Source organism: Dermacentor albipictus, chromosome 9 (assembly GCF_038994185.2).
Source record: "Dermacentor albipictus isolate Rhodes 1998 colony chromosome 9, USDA_Dalb.pri_finalv2, whole genome shotgun sequence".
Lineage (NCBI taxonomy): Eukaryota > Metazoa > Arthropoda > Arachnida > Ixodida > Ixodidae > Dermacentor > Dermacentor albipictus.
The window spans coordinates 93,980,387-94,003,697 of NC_091829.1; the positions used below are offsets into that span (position 1 = coordinate 93,980,387).

The 23,311-nt window shown below is 47.3% G+C and overlaps 1 protein-coding gene across 2 annotated transcripts in view; it reads right to left on the reverse strand.

The window, feature by feature from the left end:
* LOC135914618 (uncharacterized) overlaps window positions 1-22,839 on the reverse strand; it is an 85,981-nt gene extending 63,142 nt beyond the window's left edge. For both annotated transcript variants that reach the window (XM_070525793.1, XM_070525792.1), the window contains exons 1-3: window positions 22,639-22,839; window positions 12,919-13,016; window positions 3,846-4,041 (exon numbers count right to left, since the gene is read on the reverse strand). In XM_070525793.1, coding sequence (XP_070381894.1) covers window positions 3,846-4,041; window positions 12,919-13,016; window positions 22,639-22,731 — 387 coding nt within the window. In that variant the 5' untranslated portion in view covers window positions 22,732-22,839. The remainder of the gene's footprint in view (window positions 1-3,845; window positions 4,042-12,918; window positions 13,017-22,638) is intronic.
* Between the last annotated feature and the right edge of the window lie 472 nt (window positions 22,840-23,311).

A 23,311-nucleotide genomic window follows, 5' to 3' on the forward strand; every position in this document is an offset into this window, starting at 1 on the left:
GTAAACATGGCAGCCATGACTTAACGCTTTCCTCCAAGCACCGGCATTGCTTGAAAACACAACCTTTGAGACTACATACATATCTTTGAAGCAGCAATGAGATTTGGGCTTTCATACACCGCCGTTCCCGAATTTCGTCAGCGTTGACGTGGTCCACGGAAGTCTGAAGAGCTTAAAGGGACACTAAAGGCAAATATTAAGTCAAGGTAAAGTGATAGATTAGTGCTCGAGAATCTCTAAGGCGTAGATATTATCGAGAACAGAGCCTTAATAGCCGATAAATTGAAGTCAATGCAGGAGATGACTAGAGACTTCCCCGGAACATTCAAGTACTTGCCCGATGACCAAAGCACTCCATTTGAATTATGTCAACAGTAGTGAACCACTCGTTGCAAAAAAAAAACGTCATGGCATTGTATTATAAGACGAAATAAAATGCTGCTTCTCCAATTCTATTTCATTTTATGAAAAAAGAACTCATTGAAATTACCCTTGACAACGACGCGGGCGGACGAAAGGCTTCGTTTTCGCTCGACTCCTCGCCGCCCACGCTTTCGCGTTTCAGTAGTTTTCTTATCGCGCAATGCTTCGTTGATTTTCCTAACTCGCGAAACTCGCACAAACTGCAAGTAGCAGAGAATTCAACTTTCATGTGATGTCGTGTGATGACCGAACGGTCCACGCCACTTGACCAAAGAAAGCAGCTGCAGCGGCGAATCCACCGCTCGGTACCGCCGTCTGTCGGGCGCCGTTTTACTCACCGACGGTAAAGGGTAGCGAAGGCGTATGCAACGTCACCATTCCCCCTGGCTAGGTGGCGGGAGATTTGAATTGCGTTAAAGGTATTGGACCTTTCAGATGCAATTTTCTGGTCAACTAACTCTTTTCTTGGCACGAAACAAGCTTTGAGGGTTTGAGGTGTTTCTGGTATGGTATTTATAAAGTACACGTAGATTTAGTACTTGTCTTTAGTGTCTTTTTAAGGCAAAAATAGTCAAAATATAGCCGTGTATCCCAACCCGCATAAAAAGTAGCCCAGTTTGGCTATTAATAGCCCAATTTTGCTACCCTGCGTTCAGTACGTCCAGGCAAAGCCTCCTATAAGATGCTATGGTCAGGGTCAGTATTGACATGCGCGTTATGAGCGTGACATAGCATTCTTGACAGGAAGGCAGCGAACGTAGTGTTTTAAAGAAAAGAAACGCAAGCAGACAGACGACGATTATTGTTGTGGCAGGACAAACAAAGAGTGTAAAAGAAGGTACGCTCTTAAAGGAAAAGACAACCGCTCAGAACATGAATCGAGATAGCGCCGCTGATGGAAGGATTCCCTGTTGTTGTAGCTAAAACAAGCCATGTTTTTCTCATTACACGTTGACTGATATCTTTAATTCATCACTAAAAGTCGCAAACAAATTACATTTGGCGCTTCACACGGCAAAAATATGAAGCTGCACAAGAGCTCCACCACTTGACCCTCTACTAGTGCGCCCGGTTCCTGGTCTTTTTACGAGTATTGAAATGCAGTGTGCTTTTTATTATTGTAAGTTGTTCCTGGCTTACAATGTGTAGATAAGCCTTCGTTTGTGCTGAGCATAGTGGCGCTACCTTTGCCTTCGTTGTCGATGAGTTGGCTCGTCCGTCGACAGAGTAATGACGAGAGCACGAGGTCGCGGGATCGAATCCCGGCCACGGCGGCCGCATTTCGATGGGGGCGCAATGCGAAAACACCCGTGTACTTAGATTTAGGTGCATGTTAAAGAACCCCTGGTAGTCAAAATTTCCGGAGTCCTCCACTACGGCGTGCCTCATAATCAGAAAGTGGTTTTGGCACGTAAAACCCCATAATTAAATTTTTTTAGAGTAATGACGATGGGGACCAGCCAGCCATGACTTATGCGTGTACTTGGGGAAAAACCCGGTACAAATATAAGAAATGTCTGTACAACAACGATAACTTATTGCACCCCCTTTTTATTTTCAAAAGTGGCTGAAAAGGTCAAAATGGAGGTGGTTAACTACCGCTACAGTCCCTCGACCGGGTCGGACCTTATTGCTGCCCTCCGAGGTGCCGTTGATTACATTAACAACCAACCCGCTAATCGATGGGCAATATTCTGTGATTCGAAGGCGGCCTTACAATGTCTTGTGTCATCTCTTCGTCGCGGGTCCTGTTAACAGCTAGTGTCGGAGAATGCACCATCGTATGATAACGAAAGATAACGAACGATGTTTCAGTGGCTGCCTGGCCATTGCGGTATCTCCGGCAAATAGATAGATAGAATAAACTTTATTGTCCAACGGATAAGGTGATCTACCCACCCACCGAAACGCAAGTCAGGATGCGAGTGGGTATCTCCGGCAACGACCACGCTGACTAAGCTGCTAGGAAAGCACACGAAGGAGCAACCCTCGTTTTTGTACGTTTATCGCGGACCAACGCAGCCCAACACCTAAGCAAGCTAGCACACCGTATTACATTAGAGAAGTGGCACACACCTGAATTCACCCAAGATGGATTGCGTTCCCTCAACCCCTCTATGCAACTACAGCTGTTACCAGGGCTTCCGCGAAATGAGGAAACAATGCTGTGCCGCTTACGCTTGGGCATCGCATTCACCAATGCATATACGTTTTTGATTGGAATGGTTGATGGCGCCGACTAAAATGCCTGCGGTGTCGAGGAAACTATAGAACATCTACTGTGCTACTGCCCATCTTTTGAAAACGAAAGACATGACGTCTGCACAGCTCTCAATCAGCTAGATAGAACACCGTTCACCTTGAACAAGATCTTGGGACCATGGCCTCGCATATCGCAGCTACAAAAGGCCACAAAAGCGCTGCTGCGATATTTGAAAGCTACTGGATTGAGTCAGCGTCTGTGATCCGGACCGAGTGAGCGAACGATATCCCCAGTAGACTTTCTCTTCTTTTAATCTTCCCGTCCCCTTTTCCCTTTCCCCAGTGTAGGGCAACCAACCGGGCTCAGTCCTGGTTAACCTACCTTTCCTTTATTATTTCCTTTCTCTCCCGCCTGTGAAAGTGGAACAATGGGCGGTTTTCACAATTTGTGAGGAGGGCTACCGGAATCACTCTCACTTCTCAGCGTTGCTGGAGGAGGGACTCTTACTTTTTTATAGGTTGCTCAGATCGAAAAATTCTGCTTACCAAACATCCACGCGCTTTTGGAAGTAACCGCTACAGATGTAAACACTACCGAGGATGAGCTTTGCGTTGAGCCATGAAAACGAAGTCCTTAAAAATTGGTTGTCAGTCCCTTTAATGGCATCCTCGACAAATCGCACTGGTACCACTCAGGGTGCCCTCTTGCGCCGTTCCAGCCAATCATCATCACACCAGGGCGGCCCGGTGCGTACCAGTGTGATTTGTCGAGTTCTCCAAAGACAGTTTGCAGCCTTACCGGCTTATCTTGTCCCATAACGGTAATCGTCATCAATCCTATAGCCGCATTTCTTTAGCGCCTCGAGCCCGGTACTTCAAGGTCAGGAATGGCATGCGCGTTACCAGCATGACATAGTATTCTCTACAGGAAAGTAGCGAGTGCAAAGTTTTCAAGGAAGGAAGGGCAAGCCAGGAGGATGACGGTTACCGTTTTGGAACGAGATAAGCCAGGAATGGTGCAAACCTTTTTTTTTAAAAATACACAGTATTATTTCCTCCATCACTGGCGCAGGCAGCATCAGCACTTATTTTACGCTCGAGGCATCTAGGTGCGCTGCCTGCGTTTGTCCCGAATTTCTGCTCAAAATTTACATCGTGCATCCTTACACCTAACGCGTTGACAGTTCTTTGCGAAAGTTCAAACGCTTCGATATACTTACGGCAAGTGTGTCAGACTGATGTATTCTGACAGCAATAGAAAAGAAGCTCTGCTCGGGCAGTCGTATCTCTTTCTTGGGATACCTTTTCTTATCGTTGTTGTCGTACCCGGATGAGTGACATTTGTATTGGCTGTGCTCTATCATTGAGGAGAGGGAGTATTTATTTGAATAGCGAAGTCTGACTTCGGTTGTGCCACTGAAAAAAAAAGGAATGCATACTTAGTAAATCACGGAGCCTTTATGACACAAGGTGACCTTGTTGCAACGAAATGTTATTCGCTGCATGCGAGGTGCGGAGGAGCTGGAAACAGAGCGATTGCGCTCATGTAGCTAGTTAGCGCTCACTTTTTCTTATTGCGATAGCAATTATGTGCATGCTCCAGGCGCATTTCTGCCGTCTGGTTCCGCGTCGGCGTCGCCGTGCGGTCCCGTATAAAGTCCAAGGGCGATAAAATCGCCGCCGCGCGCTGTGTGTGTTGATGTGTGAGGGAAAGCGGGCGAGGGTGAGCCGGCGAGCGCGGCTTAAGGCTACGTTCGCACTTGGGAAACCGCAAGCGGACGGAAAAGCCAAAGCGGCCGGATAATCTTTTTCGCGCATGTACAAAACGTTCACATTTGTTTCGCCACTGCAGCGGAAACCACGTCCGCTTTCGCCCACATTTGTCTAGTTTGCGTACGTTTGTCCGCCTGGTGGCCCTGTTCATCACACTATTTCAAGACATACGTTCATTCGTTGACCCATCAGTTACTAAAAGCTACCATTTCGCGTAACTGCGCGTGTCGTTTTTAACTTTCGTCTACCACGGAAGATAAACGAGACATAGTTTCGATAGCTTTGGCTAGTTGCTTTTTCTAAAAACAGACAATGAGCAATGGAAAATGTTAAATTTTATGACCGGATGTTTACATGCGATTGCAGCTTCCGGTAAAGCGGAACGTCTTTCCGCTCCGCCTGGGCGAAAAAATCGGTCCGAGACCGATTTTTTCGCCGCCTGGTTTTCCGCCCATTTCTCCGCCTAGGCGGGCGGATTTTGTCAAGTTTTTCCCGCTTCCGCCTGCTCCGACACCAAGTGTGAACGCAGCCTTAATGTCGCGAACGCAACGGCGGAAAGCTGGGAGGAAGCGCGCCGCCTTCCGTCGCGCGCAAGACTTTGGGGAGGGGGGGGGGGGTCGCCTCCCGGGAGAGGGAGGCATTCTACACCGGGCGGCCCGGCCGGCCGCGCGCCCCCGGACGGGCCCACTGTTTCTTGAAAGCCATCTGCGACGGGTGCAGAGTCAGCGCTGCGCTGCGTTTTCGCGGCGCACTCCACGCTGATGCTAGTGGCTGCACGAAAGTCATTTCGCTCGCTGCTGCTGCCGCGTTTCCAAACTGCAGCGTTCTGACAGCGAGTTTCCCTGGTGATCGGGTGAGATGCGTCCGGCTTGTGCGCACGTAACGCCAAGGTTGGTAATTGAGTTAGTATACCCATGTTTGCAAGTATATACGGCCGATAAAAGCGCTGTCCTTAGTTCGTGTAGCTGTCCACTAATTTGCTATCGTAATCGATGCTTCGTCTTTCGGGCGGAACTGCGGCTTCTTTCTTTTATCGCGATAGCAATTATATGGACACTCCACGCGCATTCCTGCCATCGGCGTGCATAAAGTCCAAGGGTGATAGCACCGTTGCCACGCGCCCTACGCTGCACGTGCGAATCAGAGCGTGCTCAATCTCGCCCGCGCGGAACGGACGGGAAAAGCGAAAGAGGAAGCGTGCCTTCTCTCGCGCGCGAGGTAACCAACCAAAAGGACTTCTTCTTGGGCACTGTCTCCCTTTCTTCTGTCCCTTTTCAATAAATGTATTTTGCGCCACAAAGTATACCTGAGAGGTAACCAACGTTGCGAGGCACCGGGAGGAGGAAAGGGAGGTGGAGGGGCGGCGTTCTACTCCGGCTCAGTAACGCAGCCCTTGTGGGCGCCTTGGCATATGACATGATCGGGCTTATAGCGCACAAAGGGACGAGGACACAGAAAGGCGTGGCACACACAGGCGCTGACTTGCGACAGTGTTCATTTCGAGTAAATAAGCACTGCTGTAAGACAGCGCCTGCATGTGTACCGCGTCTTTCAGTGTACTCGTCCTTTGGTGCGCTATGAGCCTCAATACAGCAATAGACCACAATATAGACCACACGCGGCTGCATGTGGTCTCGCGGCCGTATCTTGAGAGCGATCTGCGTTGGGGCCAGAGTCTTAGGTGTGTTTAGAACTGAGGTGAAACAGCGCGAAAAAGACGAGGACACAAGGAAACAAATACCACAGACAAGCGCTGTCCCGTCGGCGGCTCGTAGCTTTGTGCGTGTTGTGTCATCGGCGCTCACTTTGCGTTGAAATGATCCACAGCAGAATCGGAAATTTTTCGGGTTCGGTTCGGATTCGGTTCGGGTTCGGGTTCAAGCCTCTCGGGTTCTGTTCCGGGTTCGGTTCCAGAGCACCATTCCGTTCCGGTTCGAAAGGTTCCGAACCGGTTCAAACGGGTTCGGAGAATACAAAAAGCAGGACTGTCTTTTTTTTTATTTTGCTCTTTTAGCCCTGCATTTTTGTTTCTCTGTCACGTCGCTATAAAAACAAATTCATAATGTACGTTTCTTTTTGCAAATATTGTGACTTGGCCAACTTCACTTTACAATCCACAGCGAAATGTTTTTCATGGGACGGCAACGATTACAACGCTAACTGAAGCGAAATAAAAGGTTCGCAGGGACTTATAAGGCTGCTTACGTGTGTGAGTATGAAAGCATTACTATATATGGCCGCAAGTTCCTTTTAGCTCATTAATATCATTAAATTTTATTTATTCATTGGCTCATAAGCGCGCAGCTTATGAAAAGAACAACAATGGCTCTGCGTAGCTGCGGCGGTGCCGACTTGCGCTCCACCCGCTTCCTCGACCAGTGACGGGCCGCACCTCGTCCCCAAATAATGCATCCTCGCCGCAACCTTCTGGCAGGTAGGCAATCTTCTGGCCAGTGGGCAGCGCCCCGGTGCCGCCGACGCACCCCCCCCCCTCTCCCATTTGTGGCCGGCCGGTGACGGACCGTTCTCCAAATCACGCATCCTCGCCTGAATCTCCTGGCTGGCAGGCAGGCAGGCAGCCTATAGTACTGGCAAGCAGGCAGCCTCTTTGGCGGGCAGGCAACTTCTCTGGGCAGCAGAGAGCCTTCCCGTCCGCCATCTTTTTTGATACCATCAAATGTCACCACGCACACGCACGTATTTTAGGAGCGACACGTTCGAATTGGTTCTGTCCGGCACGGCGCAGCCGCCCGCGAGGAAAAGTGACGATGGATCCCCTTAGCACTGTTGTAAAGGCTACACGCACTTCGCGGGCAGCGAGTCGATTTCTCACCATCGTTCTGGAGGCTTCTACGGCGCGCGCCAGCGTGTTTACACGAGCAGCGTAGGCTTTTTGACATGTGCGCCGATTTCTTGATACGAATGGTCATCACGAGAGGTTGATAACGTGATAAAATCAACTTGTTTAATACGACTGACGATGGTTCTATAAGGATGTGCAGAGCGTGGGTGGACGATGCCGCCGCATTGTCTCTTGGCACCGTCTCCCCTTTTTTCTCAATAATGCTTCGAGCAAATAAACTTTTCTCTTTTCCATACTGCTGTGCTCGAAATATCCGTTCCCAGAACCAATTCGGAAGTTCCTTCGATTCGTTCCGGTTCAGGTTCAGTTCCGAAATGGCGGAAGAAATAAGGGTTCGGTTCCGGTTCCTGGCAAAAATTTGTGTTTTGTGTCGGTTTTTGGCTCGATCGGTTCCGGTTCGGCACCCTCACTACGAAGATCACTTCGCTCACTGCTGCTGCCGCGTTTCCCCACGCCAGCGTTTTGACTGCGAATGTTCGCGTCATTGAGTGTGATGTGTTCATATTCGATGTGCGCGCTGAGACCATGCTTGTTAATTTAGTTAGCAAGCGAATGTTTACAAGTTGGTACGGCCAGTAAAAGTACTAAACTTACTTCGTATGGCTGTCTGCTAATTTGCTATCGCAATCGCTGCATCGCATTTCGGGTGAACCAGTGACTTTTCTTATTTATCTTCGACAAGTTTGACTCAAGATGAGTCTGATTGTCTACGCAGGAGGATTGGTGCAGGGCGCCTATAGACCCTCAAAGGCCAACCGCAATTAAATTTGTGACCGTGTAAAAAAACCCAAGTGTCAGGTGAGCAACTTCCATGCAAAAATTTTACATTCGAAATACGAGTGCTTGCGTCACGAAAAGCTCGCACACATGAACGTTTTGACACTGAAACATGAAAAAAAAACACACACAACGAGCACTGCTGTGTACGCGCACCAGAAATGCCACAGAACCCGCAACATTGAGAACCAAGGCTGTTCGTCGGTACGACCTCCGAGATTTCATGGCGCCCGCGGCGCGCCCGAAATCTCAGAGGCCATGGTCTGGGCCTTACAGGTGATTACGCTATCTGCATACGAGCTATTTAAAGGTCTCTTATAAGATGATGAGGTAATTATTATTCCTGAAGCTTGTCCAAGATTGCTTTCATTCATATATACTATACACATATATATAAGCACGTTACTAAGGTGAACTTTCGTTTCACCGAAGCGAAATCCCTCTTTAAAGCGTTGCATGTACAAATGCGTCATTACCGGAAGTTCTGATGAAAATTGTCTTAAACACATTGGATACATATTGAGTAACTCCCGCTTAGTTCGAATGTTGAACCGAACCCGAACCGAACGCGAACCGAAAGCTGTAACCGAACGAAAATTTTAGCCGTAACTGAACGCGAGCTCGAAGCGATATTCTTAGAATGTTCCCGAATCCGAATCGCAATTGAACCGGAAAAAAAAAGACTATTCATATTGGTTACCGCTTCGGCAGGAAACGGTTGAAGGTGGATGGTGAAAACGGGTGCTGATAGGTAGGGGAGTCTTCGAAATAATTACTTCTTCAGTCGGCGTACTACACCTGCAGGTTACGACTCACGAGCCGAGTTGTGTACGAGAATGAGGATAGACCCTAGGTGTGTGCTGGCAGCTATACGGGCACCCAGGTAGAGACGCTTGCACTTCTGAACCGGGCCATGCAAGTTATGTTCCGCCGCTGCAACGTTGTTTCAGGGGCTCCGTAGAATCAGTTTTCTGTTGAAGCTCTCTATGAGGCCGTAAGATCAGCTCACTACTATATTGCTAGAGAAACACTAAAACGCACATTCCAGAGTACACGGAGAGCAAGAAAGAGGGTGTTCTCGAGAAGGGAAACTAGGAAAACCCTGGAGTGTATCGGCAAGGTTTCTTGTAAAGATGACGCAAATGACACTGCGGTCGCTGATGAATTCTGCCATATTGTCAGTGCGCTGAAACAAAGAGTGTAGACGGCACGATAAATCTGCTTTTGTTGCGCGCCATGGTTTGATGCACGTTTGGCACTTCCACGTGGAGTAAAACGCTCTTCTATTTCTACAAATCATCCCCAGGGCATAATGCGTGTCATTTGGACTTTTTTGTCCGCGCGTAGTCAGCGCACGACTCTGGGTTCATAGGCACCAGTGCAACCAGCTATTTTTGTTTTCGTTTCTTCAAAAGCATAAAACTGAGCTAAATGTCAATTTCTGGCATCTGTATTTGCTACGGACTAGAAGCGTCGAGTTGAAATTTATGCAATACAGTGTGAATTAGAGCTGTCTGGGACGCCTCGAATCATAGGCTATAGCTCGCTCACCACAAGTCCTGTACTAATTACCTAAGCAAAACGAAAAATTTGCGTACTTAACTGTTTATGCTGCTGTCAAGGCGTAGAATCAAAACCCAGTTCGTGCCGACACGAGTATTATCACCAGCTAACTCTGTTTTTGATAAATATATAAAAAACTTCGGCAGAACCCATTTCACGAAGATTGCATGTCGACGCTAATGCGTCAGCATTGATTCAGTATAGCCAGACGACGTATTGCCACCGTCGAAATGAGTTGTGTATAAGGCGTGTACTGCAGGGGAACTCCCCTTTCGCGCTTTTTTAAAGAACTCTCGGCGCCATCTAGTAGCGGCGACGTGAACCCTGCGCATAGCCTCCGAAATGCCTGGCGTGCCGGTGTGTGCAACAGCTGAGAAACGCGTCACACGGCAACCGGGCTTCTCCCTTGCGCTTCTCTCTGGACACGCTGCGCCATCTAGTGGCCCTGCCGCGTTGTCCGTGCGTGGCCTCCGAGACTAGAAGCGTGGCGAAATTGTGCCTGAGAACGCTGAGAATTGTTACCCCGCTCTCCACACACTTCGCGATACATTCTCAGCGACTCAAGTTGGCGACGCGTGCATTGAGAAGCCGCACCTACCCAGTGCACTCAATGCCCCCCGGAAAGTGCGTTATGTGTCCCAAAGAATGCCAACGCATTAAAATTTTCTACATCTGCGCAATTCACTCGTAAGCTTAGGATATTGTCCCGAGAGTGGGAGTAATGTGGGGCTTCAATGAGAGACTGCTGCTTCAGGCAACATTGGAGCTCGGTACTTCAATGCACAAACGTCAATGAATCGTACGACGCTTTTATGCAGATACTAAAGGAAACATACAATTGCTTTCAGTGCAAAAATGTACATAAGTCTAAAAAGCTACGCGAACCTTGGCTTAGAAATGAATGCCTGAGGTTGGTTCGAAAAAACAAAAACAAATGTACACCCGTGAGCAAAAGTATACGAACCAAGGATTGCGTGACAAAGCTAATTTTCTCCTCTGCTGTGAGTGTAACTTTAGATGAAAAACTGCAGCCCAGCTAGGCGTTGCGAATTTTCTAATACACTCGTCTGTTTCCATTTATGCCTGTTAATCACGATGAAATTCGGTATTTTCGCCGACCCTGTGGTCCGTATACTTTTGTTCACGGGTGAATCACCACTTTTTATGCACAAGAAGCCATATCTTTTCCATTTTTAAGACGTAACGAGTGTTGTAACTAAATTCCCACCGGACGCAAAAACAATTATTTTGAAGGACTATTTCATTAAGCAGATTTGCGAAGAGACATTGCGTGGTGGGCCACAAATAGGCTCATAAATTGCTATACGGGCCGAAATATGCAACGTGAACTAAATGATAATCGACGGTATTTAAAAGGCAGAGATTTAGCGTTAGTGTGTACTTTACGAACCTTGCACGTCAGTTTTGGCACGTAAGGCGCCGTAATTCAATTGTTTTAAAATTTGAGCGGAGCTGTATAAGTGTTTTCATTTCGCGACACATTTGCCGCCGCAGACAACCTCCGCTCATGCAGCACTTTGTTTCCGTACAGACGACGCTCGCTACTCTGGCGCCATCTCGTAGCCACCGTCGCCGCAAAGTCCCAGCTGCGCGGCACCACGCTTTTCTCCTCACGCTTTTGCCATACCCTTCTCCTCTGCTTTCCGCCTCCTGTTTTCCGCTGCATCCTTCCGCTGCATCCTGCAGCCTTTGACTCCGTATCACATGATCTGTTAATACATAAAATGAGCACTCTAAATTTGGATGCGAAAGTCATGAAGGTTATTGAAGATTACCTGAACGACAGAATACAATGCGTAGTTATAGGAGGCAAGAATTCTAGTTTTGCCCAAGTCACTTCTGGAGTGCCGCAAGGCTCGGTGCTGGGGCCGCTGCTGTTCTTAGTTTACATCAATGACATCGCTTCATACATTTCCTCACAAATTAGACTTTTCGCAGATGACTGCGTTGTTTACAGATCCATTCGCAATCAACATGATATAGACGTACTCCAGCAGGACCTCAACAGCATAGCCTCCTGGTGTCAAAACTGGGAACTTAGCCTGAATACTGATAAATGTTACCAGGTAACATTCACTAAATCTAAAATCACTAATGAACCTACTTACAAACTGGGAGATTCCATGCTCAGGAAGGTTAACGAAATTAAATACTTAGGTGTTCATCTAACTGCTGATCTGTCCTTTTCCAGCCATATTCATACGACCGTCAGGAAAGCCGGGAAAATGCTTAGCCTACTTATACGAACCCTTAGAACTGCCCCTCAGATTCTTAAAACCACAGCATATAAGTCGCTGGTAAGGCCGCAATTAGAATATGCCACCACCTTGTGGGATCCCCACCAGCGGTACCTGATTGATAAGTTAGAAGGCATAAAAAACCGCGCTGCCAGGTTTATATCGAAGCAGTATTCCAGACACGCAAGCATAACAACAATAAAGAAACACATCGGACTAGAGCCGTTACAGATAAGACGCCAGAAGCACCGACTGAAACTTCTGCACGCAATATACACTGACGCGACAGGCATTGACAAGCAAAAATACCTTAAAGCACCCCACTATATATCAAACAGAAGAGACCACAGTTTCAAAATACGTGAAATTTCCTGCAAAACTAACTATATGAAGTTTTCTTTTTTTCCCCGCAGTATTTCTGAATGGAATAAGTTGCCAGTTGAAGTTGTGAGTGCTCCTCGGGATGCATTTTTAAGACTAATCAATGATTTGTAATTGCAATCGTCTTCCAAACTAATGACTGCAGGATTAACTTTTTTCTTGCACTGTTTTTGTACTGTTTTTATGTATCTTTTTTATGTATCTTTTTTATGTATCTTTTTTGATGTACTTTTTCATGTACCTTTTTCATGTACTTTTTTGATGTACTTATTTTTATCTTGATGCATTACTCCGTTGTCATCCCTCCCTTTTGTGTGATTGTATTCTCGTGCTAGTCACTTCATGTTGTACCCACTCCCCTGCTATAATGCTTCGGCGCTGCAGGGTGTACTGTAAATAAATAAATAAATAAATCCTCCCCTGCCACTCTACTGCTCGCGCTCTCTTCGCTGTCGCCGTCTTTCATCTGCCGCTGTGCTCCGCGTTCACTTTCATCCATCGCTGTGCTCGTTCGCTCATTTACGATGCAGGACGCTGACGCCGACGTTCTGCCACAGGGATGAGCGCCTAAGAGCGGCGCTCTAAAAGCTATATGTTTAGCAATGTTTTTTTTTCTCCAAGGCCAATCGTCTCACTACTGCGATGCCGTGCGGCCAGTTCCATCGAATGGCGCCTCACCCGTCGTTCGTGAAGAATCCGAAAATTCGCACCGTGTATCCGACCACTTTAGGTGAGGGAGTTTCGTCATTCTTCCAGCTTAGCGTTGTGTATCCGTACTGAAAGAAAACAAAAGGCGTGCTTTCGTTACCTTGAGTATCACGTCAGGGCGAACATGTTGCCTAACAATGCAACATCCCCCCAAAAATAATCCATCACAATGACAGGTAATTGCCGTCAACGACCACTTGAATCGAAGAAACGTGCTGTTCCTTGCGATGAGCATATTTTGTCAACTTTCGACGTTTTGAGCCTATTTATCCATCTAGCCTTTTACATTCACTTCACTCTATTACCTTCAAGGCCCCCAGGGCAGGGGGCATTACATAAGGTGTGGGTAACAAATATAAAGCAAATTAAATACGCAAGGAAAAGACGCTGAAGTACGCGTTTGCTCTCTGTTAAATGTGGTAGTTATACAGTTGAAAGATGTGTCTGGGTAGGTGATAGCGGCGATGTCGTGTGGAAGGTCGTTCCAGTCCGAGGTTGAGCGTGGAACGAATGATAAGCAGATAGGGTAGTGTGAGGAAGTGGGCGGGCGACTTGAAGGGGATGACAAGTGCGGAGTGAAATGCGTGCGGGAGGAATGATGTTGGGTGAATGATGAAGCGAGCTGTAAAAAAAAAAAAACTTGTGGAATAAGTATACACACTAGCGAGACGACGCCGACAAGCCAGGGTTAACTGTTAGGCCGGATTCTGTTTTTAAAGGTGATACACTAGCATTCTGTTAATAACATGAATGAATGAATCTTGTGGCAAGATTTTGCACTGATTCTAGGCAGTTTGTTAAGTATTTTTGGTTATGGCGCCAAATGGCAGAGGAATATTCCAGCTTATAGAGCGTACGAGTGACTTGTAGGCAAGCAATTTGAGGTTTGGTGGCGACTGTCGTAGATAACGTTTTAAGAATTCAAGGCTTATCTTAGCAGATACGACTTCAGTGACATGCGCACTCTAGGTTAGATCATTGGACAACGTCACGCCGATATATTTATGAGACTGGTAATTCTATTGTGACGTGCGAAACTGTATAAGGGAACAGGAGAGGATTACGTTTTCGGTTAAATTACGCGAGTCTGCGTTTATAGGGGATTAGTTTCATGAGCCATTGGTTACACCAGTCCTGGACGCAATATAAGTCAATTTCGAAGGTTGATTGGGCAAAGGAGTTAGTGACTGTGTGATAGATTTGTGATAGAGCCTTGTATGATAGATATCACAGTCATCGGCAAAGATGCGCACGTCACAGGAGATATTACGTTACAGGTAGGTCGCTATTACATATTAACAATAGGAGGGAACCAAGGGCGGACCCTTGTGGGACGCCTGGTGTCACTGGAAGAGAACTAAAGGCTTGATTATTTACGTGAACAAATTGTGTACGGTAGGCCAGAAGTCCCTTTATCCACCACAATATCTCAGGATGCAAGTTTAAACGGGAAATATTTAGTAGCAAACGGGCATCACGCTATTCATAGGCGAAAATAGCTAATCGTGTTTCACAGGATAGTTTCTTACGGAATTCTTGTTGAGAACGATGAAAGAATTAATACAGTCAAGAAAATTCTTTATGTGAGATTAGATTATATGTTCCATGATTTTGTATGGCACACTTATTAAACAGATGGGGCGGTAATTAAGGGGTGGTTCTTTGTTACCTAATTTGAAGACCGGGACGACCTTCCCCATCTTCCAATCGCTAGGTATGCTACCTGTGACAAGTGGTTGCGTGAACACTAAGGATAGATACACTGAGGAAGCATGCCGAGTATTTTTTCAAGTTTGCTGCTGATTTCGTCAGTGCCTGCAGAAGATGACGTCCTAATATTTTCGATGATAGAGGTGATGCCATGCGCAGAAGATGTAACTGATGGCATAAGTCATCTCGGTTGGCCAGTTGGACAGATGGTGGCATATCAGTGCCGGTTGTGGAGACGGATGAGAATGTGGTGTCAAATATATTTGCCCATTTAACGTCGCTCGTTTCTTCGCCAAGTGTGTTAGTAAGTGCGATGATTGGCTGATTGGCGCGTGATCAGTGTTTAGAACTTGCCAGAAGGAGGAGGAAATATGGACAGAAGGCATGGGCGTTAACCAGAAATGCGTCTGGTTGGCCATCCTACTCCGGGGGAAGGGAAAGAGGGAGTAGAAAGATAAGATAGAGAGAAGGAAGGAAGGGGGAGGAAAGCCGTGGTGAGCTCGCGCACGCACGCGGAGGGCCTGAGCGAGTCGAAGATGTTCACATAGGCCAGTCGGCCTCAACAAAGACAAAAGTGCCTCCATGGCTTTGTGGGCCGACGGGCGATGGGGATGGTTTATCAAGTAGCACCTTCACAGACAACGGCCCATCGTCCAGTCGCCGCAATGCAATCGATAATGTTTGTCTTTCCCACTGAAACCGACGGCAATGGCACAATAAATGTTCGACATTCTCTTCCACGCCACAGACGTCGCATGCAGCACTGTCGGGCATTCCAATCAAAGTAGCGTACGCCATCGTGAAAGCCACTCCCAACCACAGCCGGTATAGAAGCGATGCCTTACGTCGGTTAATCCCGGGTGGAGGTCACAGTTGTAGGGAAGGGTTCAGTTCGTACAACCTGGTGTGCCTTATATTTGGGGCGTTGCACTCTGTTAAAGACAGCTTGCGTGCCAAATGATGAAGCTGCCCTGCAGCGCCTCTCCTGGAAAGAGTAATGGGAACAATGTGTTGTCCTTGATGCGACTCTCGGGCAGCTTTGTCTGCTTGATCATTTCCACTGATCGCGCAATGGCCAGGTAGCCACTGGAAAATAATTTCATGCCCTTTCTGTTTGACGTCATGATGAAGTTTGACGATTTCGTATGTTAGCTGTTCGTTAGCTCCACGTCTCAGAATTGACTGCATGCTGTGTAAAGTCGATCTCGAGTCGGAAAACATGGCCCATGTACTCGGACATTCTGTGTCAATAAGCTGAAGCGCACTGCGAAGAGCCGGAAGTTCTGCAGCTGTGGACGTCGTGACATGTGAAGTCTTGAATAGCAGTGTTACTCTTCTTGCCGGTATAAACACAGCACCCCCAGAACTGGTCGATGTGGTCGATCAGTAAGTATAGATGTGTATCTGGCTCATGTATTTCTCACCCAACAGGAGTAAGCTCAATTGCTTTAGTGCAAGAGGTGGTAGATCTGACTTTTTCTGATGCCTTGGAATTCTGAGGTGTACTTCAGGACGGCACAAACACCATGCAGGAGAAACCGGCCTGGCCGCAGGTGTGTATCCCTATGTAAGCGAGGAACGATATGCACTGACAGTTGTGCTAAATGACGTGCTTGGTCTTTCCACAGTGAGTGCTGCGAGGTGGTGGCAAGGGGTCCGGGCTGTGTGCCTGACATATGCACGCACTGGCTCGACGACGATGTGCGTCGTGATTGAATAATCTTGAGCGATGGCAATAGTTTCAGGCGTAGACGCACTGCGTGGTAATCCAAGGCATAGCCTCAGAGCTTGGGCTTGAACACTCTGAAATGTACGCAAATTGGTTTTGCAGGTGTTGGATATTACAGGTAGTCTGTACCGGGAAACCCGACAAACAACACCCTGTACAGCTCTAACATGGATTGTGTGGACACCTCCCCCCCCCCTCCAGTTCATTCCTGCAAGGAACCTGAACAGATGACATATAGCAATCAGTCACTTTTTCACGCGAGGAGTCCAGGAGAAGTCTCTGTCGATCACAACACCTAAGAACCTGTGACTTCTCCTGGACGATATCCCCTGTCCGTTAATTTATATGGCGTACGCAGACATTCACTTCCGGGTAAACGCCACCACTGCGCACTTTTCCCACGTCACCTCCAGACCTTGTTTACGAAGGTAGCATGATGTGGATGAGGCCGCCTTCTGAAGCCGAGTGCGAAGCTGAAGCCTTGCCACCCCGACGTCCAGATACAAACGTCGTCGGCGTAGATAGAGAGCCGAACAGTGCTTGACAGGTACTCGAGTAGTCCAATAAGGACTGGATTAAAAAGCGTTGGGCTTAGTACTCCGCGGCATCTGTAATACCGGGGTGTCGGGTCATCCTCGGTTAGCATGTAGAAGGATCACATCTGCAGGTAGCTACGAACCCAGAGATATCTTTCCACCAAATCCTACTACTTCTAACGCTTTAAGGATGGCTTCATGGGTAACGTTATCGTAAGCCCCTTTAACGTCTAGAAACAAGGCAGCAGACAAGCGTTGCCTTCTGGAATTCGACGTACGTTACCAAGTCGACAACGTTGTCTATAGATGAACGGCCGCGCCTGAATCCTGTTAATGTGTCTGGATAAATTTCATAGTGCTGTAAGTACCACTCAAGAAGAGTTAGAATCGTCCGTTCCATTAGTTAGCCTACACAACTAGCAAGCGCGATTGGGTGGTATGACGCAATGTCCAAAGGCGACATGCCAGCTTTGAGAAGCGGAATGAGGCGACTTGTCTTCCATTCTTGAGGAACCGTGCCAGCCGGCCACGAGTCGCTGCACAGGAGTAGGAGTCCTCTTCTAGCTCGTTCACCAAGGTTGCACAGAGCGCGGTATGTAATGTCTTCTGGTCCTGGCACTGAGGAACGCCAGCATAAAGCAAGCTCAGCCTCTAGTTCGTCCAGAGAAAAATGGCACTCTACACGGAGCCACGGGAGAATGGTAAGTGGTCGGGAGCCTGCGTTCCAGTGGAGCTTGTTACACCGGCAATCCTAGAGCTCCTACAGAAGCATTCTGCGACTTCAATCTCTTTGCATTGTAGGTAACGAGCCAGGGAATTAGATGGGTGGCGCTGTCCAGGGGTTGTACGGAGGCTACGAACAGTTCTTCATGTAAGAGAAAAAGGCTTTCGGGGATCCGGAGACTCGCAGAAAGACATCCATCGGTGGATGCCAGCCATCTTTTCATACCACACTATATTTTCTTCTGTGTGCGTCTGGCCAATCTCAAATCGTGAATGGACTTTGTGCACCTAAATCTTCGTTCTGCACGGCGGCGAACCGCCCGAAGTTTCTCTAACTCGATGTAGAATTCGCTGCGTGCGGAGCTTTTCAAAATCGACTGTGCGGCAACCTGTAAGGTACCTTTTATTGCGTCCTCTAGGCTGGATGGTATGTCGTCTCGACAGCAACCTTCCATGATTGATTTAAATTTCGGCCAGTCGGTGCATTAAACGGTGCAGTCGGTGCATTGAACCATGACTTGTCATGATTATAATTAGTTGAAAATTAGACATCCACCCATTCGTAGCAATTGCTACAAAGGAAACCCATGCGGGTTCCACGAAAGAAAAGTTTGGCAGTTGATGAACGTTCGTCCTGGTTCGGGAATCGAACCCACGGTGCCACTGCCGTTCCGGGGCAGCCGCTCTACTATCTGAGCTAACCAGGCGGCTAGCAGACGGCCGGGCGAACTCGCACGTATCAACAACTCGAAGCAAAGCCAAGAGTTTGACGAAATAGTTCTGCGGAAATCCACAAGATTGAGAAAATTAGTAAAAGAAAAATGCCTACAAATCATATATATATATTATATGTTATTCAATGAGAAGTTCTGGAGGTCCTGTGCATAGGTAGTTGAAGAAACGAAGGTGCACACTTACGAAAATTGCAGCTTTAATGTTTTTAAACCCTAAACACGCAATAAAACATTAAAGATGCAATTTTCTTAAGTGTGCACCTTCGTTTCAACTATATATATATATATATATATATATATATATATATATATATATATGTGTGTGTGTGTACGAATTTCGACTTCACCCTGCCGTCTGCTAGCCGCCCCGGAAAGGCAGTGGTCCCTGGTTCGAGTCCCGCACAAGGACGAATTTTTCTTCAACTAGGCTTTTCTTTAGAGGAAACCGTACGCGCTTCTTTTGTAGCAATTGCTACGATTGGGTCGATGCCTCATTTCACCTTTAATAATTATCTCTTTACGCTTCCAACATTAGCATTATTTTAATAAAGTGAATAGTTTCTTATTTTTTTATTTTTATTTTATTGTACCCTCAAGACCGAAGTATTACAGAGGGGAGTGGGTAAAAAAACATACACAAGTAAATAAACAAAGCAGGAATAAACAACAAATGTGATTAGTTAATTGCAGAAGCGTTCGCCTATTCTCTTACATTGACGATCATTGTAGATGGTTTTTACACATTTTTTTGCTTCTTTGCAGCATTGAGCTCTATCGCAGCTGGGATACCTTCCTAAGCCATTGGCCTGATCACTCCTAGCTTACTATGCCCTCCGAAGCTGCTTGAAATCCAGGGAGCACCGTAACCTCGCCCGCTAGTTTTTTTTTTTCACATACCCTAAGGACCGTTTACGGGTATTACAGAGGGGGTTAAAAAAACCCAATAAAGTGATCATATTGCATAACACAGTGAAAAACAAGGAACATGTCAGGAAAACAAGGAACATGTCTGGATAAAACAAGTGTTTCAGAACACGCACACACGTGGACCACAATGCTCAAGACAATGTAAAAAAAGAATACGCTTCTGATAATAGTCTATTAAGGACCAGCACAGAGTAAGCACTTCAGTTTGTTCACAAAAGCGTCGTAATTATTTTCGGAAGCGATTTCTGCAGATAGTTTATTCCAATGATAAATGGCAAGGAACAACGGCGAATGACGCATAAGTTTGGTGTGAGTTATCTTGGTTTGCACTATGAGGCAGAGGTCTAATCGGGGGAAAACACGATGTGCTGGTTTGATATGAGATTCTGTGAACGGTGAAGGATTGTGATAGAGCCTGTGAAAGTGACATAGCAGGGTGACAAGTCTTCGCTTTTCAAGTGAGCTTAAATTTAGAGATGATTTAATACCTGTGATGCTGGAGTAGCGAGCGTATTTCCTCATGGTAAACCTTGAAGCCTCATTTTGAAGTGATTCCAGTTTATCGGCAAGATAAGCTCGATGCGGGTTCCAGATGAAACGGGCATATTCTAGTTGAGATCTGACTAAAGTTGTGCAAGCTAAGAGTTTGGTCGCCTGATTTGCAAAGTACAAGTTACGCCTAATGAAACCGAGGGTTCCGGATGCTTTGGTGGTTACATATTCAATGTGTTTGTGCCATGTCAAATCAGAAGAAATGTGGACACCTAGGTATTTGATTGCAGGAACTTTTTCAATGGCCACGTTACCGATAGAATAAAAGATGGGTTCAGTGACTCTTGTCGTTGTAAATGTTACAAGTTTCGTTTTCGAAACGTTTATTTCCATATGCCATTGTTCGCACCACTTAGCGATTTTGTCAAGATCTGATTGCAAAGCATTAGTTTCATGAGGGTCAGTAATCTTTGTGTAAATAACACAGTCGTCCACAAATAGCCTAATTGTAGAAGTGAGGTTGCTGTGTTGCTGTGCTGAGGTTCACCGACAACATATGCCAGCAGGAATCGCGTTGCCATGAGGTCCATCTATTGATGCCACTTTTATTGTTACAGCAATTATATGGATACTCAACGCGTACTTCTGCCGGCGGCGTCACCGTGGTGTTCGGTATAACGTCCAAGGATGATAACACCGTCGCCGCGCGACCTACGCTTGTATCTGCGAGTGCAAGCGTGCGAGGGTAGTCGACGATCTCGCCCTCGCAGAGGAAAGCGGGGAGGAAGTGCGCCATCTTCTGTTGGGGGGGGGGTGATTTTAAAGAGGAAGGATGAGATAAGAGCAGTGCCGTAACTGTCTCTCAGAGGAGGACACCTCAACAGCACTGCACAGGGAAAGGGTTGTGGGGAGGAAAAGATGAAGAGAGAGGAAAGGAGAAGGCGGGAGGGGCCAACCCTCGTGTGCTCGGGTACGTGGTGTCGCAACACACCAAACGCCTGCTGACGCAGACGCCCCTGCGGGGTTCCGTTGGCGTCAGACACCGAACGTTCAGAAGCAGTGAGGGAGAGGGACGGAGGAGGGGCGGCGTTCTACTCCAGCGGCAACTGTGCGTGTGGCGGCTGCGCGTGGAGGCACGGCCATATCTTGAGAGCGATCAGCGTTGGGGGCAGAGTCTAAGTGCATGCTTCGACGGCTCGTAGCTTTGTGCGCTCTCTGTGTTCTCGGCGCTCAGTTTGCGTTGGAGCGATAGGCAGCACGAAGGCCATTTTTCTAGCTGCTGCTGCCGCACTTACTCACGGCAGCGTTTCTTCAGCCAGTGTCCGCGGTCGTGCAGTGTGATGCGTTCATGTTGGCTGTGCGCGTTGACACCATGCTTGTTAATTTAGTTAGCAAGCGAATGTTTACAAGTTCACACAGCCGACAAAAGTGTTGTCCTTACTTCGCATGGTCGTCTGCTGATTTGCTATCACAATCGATGTTTCGCGTTTCTGGCGAAACTGCGACTTTTCTCCCTTGGCTCTTTAGGCGCGACTCTGAATCGTTGACACCTTATCTTAACTTTCCATTACCGCTGAATATGGTGGAACGATCCGCGTTCTGGAGCAAACAACTCGCATCAATTATCTCGTCGAACCAGACATACCTTTCTATACGCACCTTCGCAATCGGGTGCGAGAAAGTGTGCATCTCGAACGACTGAAACCGTGTTTACTTGTTCCACAGTCGTTCCCACCTGTCTTGTCTTTGAGCGACCAGGATGGCTGGGACCAATTCTAGAGTACACATGTACCCCTTACAATTGCATCGCCAGCGTCCCACGAGAGTTTGTAGAACTCGGGAGACCATTAATATGTGGCAATAGACGTCTATCCGCTGACAAGACAACAAGTAACGACGTGTTTGGAAACTGAATCTCCTACCTGATATACTACCAATGTACTTTAACCACACATAATCATGATTTATATATCTATTATAAGTGGCGTCCGCATTGCACGCCTCAGTAACCGGCTCCCTCAGACTACCTGAAGCCAATCTCGAAGGCCGTGCGTTTACATGCAGCAGACGCCAGAAATTGGCTGCCACATATAGAAGACCGCCTGTATTCACAAACGCTTGCGAATTAAATTTTGAGGCTTCATGTCCAATAAATACACCATGAGTTATGAAGCACGCCGTAGTGGAGAGCTCTGGCATAACTTATACCACCTGGAGTTCACCTAAAGGATAGTAAATGAGCGTTCTTGCATTTAGCCCACATTGGTTCGCGGCCTGGATTCGAATCTTCGTTGTCGTGTTCATCAGCCTAATTACATAACCACTGAGCGACCACAGCAGGTAATGGCAAACAGAATTGCTGCTGTCTTCTGAGATTGCAGTGTTCTGTTGCGGCGGAACTGGAAATACAAAAATTTCACTTCGCCTGCATCCCAGCAACACATTCGCCGTTTTCGGCCTCCATCGAAACGTGGAGGGTGTGTCTTGAGGAGGGCGCTGCGAACGCTAGGAGGCTATAAGGTGCTGGGTCAGGCATTTTCCCTCCACTGCAGCAAACCTCCCGCAGGTCGAGAAACGAGTCGCAATACTTGCAATACTCTCGTACGTTGCAGTTATATGCAGCCTAACATTGACTGTCTCTGAGGTAATAAGGGGTTGCAAATAGACTACATGTTTATGGCCTCCAGAACCAGGGTGACGCCTGTCGAAGATACAGCCAGCTGATATTATAGGAAACGCAAAGGCGCTTCCGTAGCTCTGTACAGCGGCAATTATTGAGGCGGACATTCCAAAAACGCCTAGTCGTCAAGAACACAAAGGCGCGGCGACAAATTCTTACCTCCCAGTAGTAATGGTGACCCGGTCTTTGAGCTGTTTTGGTTTCCAATGCCTTGAGCTTCGTGGACATTGCCAGGTGCTGAGGAAACGACATCTTCTTCTCAGAGCAGAAATTCGACAAGTCGCAACACTGAGGAGACTTCGAATCGAAGGATAAGCAGCAGCTATCGCTTTCTTAGTACGTATGAAACGTTCCGCCCGCCTGGAGATTTGTGAATATTCTGGAAATGCGCCTTTGTTTTCGCAAACGTGAAACACAGCGGATTCATTCATCAGCTCACCTAGACACCTGTCATTTCTTAAACGTCGGTCGATCAATCAGCTCAAGCATGAGCCTATTTTACTCTGTCTTGGCTCTTAGGCGAAAGCGCATTTCGTCTATCTATCAACTCACTTAGATGTCTGACTTCTTTGTGAGGCGATACACAGTAGGTCTAGGTGTCAGTTCAGCTCGGCGCTTCTTATTGATGCGATATGCACAGCGCATATATCCTTAAGCTCCGCTTGAACTTTGTATTGTGCTGTAGCCATGGTACACAAAGACCTTGTAATGAATGCACTCATGAACGTGATTGAATTGTAGGTAAGGCATACCTGCTGTGACGGTTTGCCACTACATCATCTGCTTGCTTTCAATTTTCTGCACTTTCATGAAGAAAGGTAGAAGTGCTTCG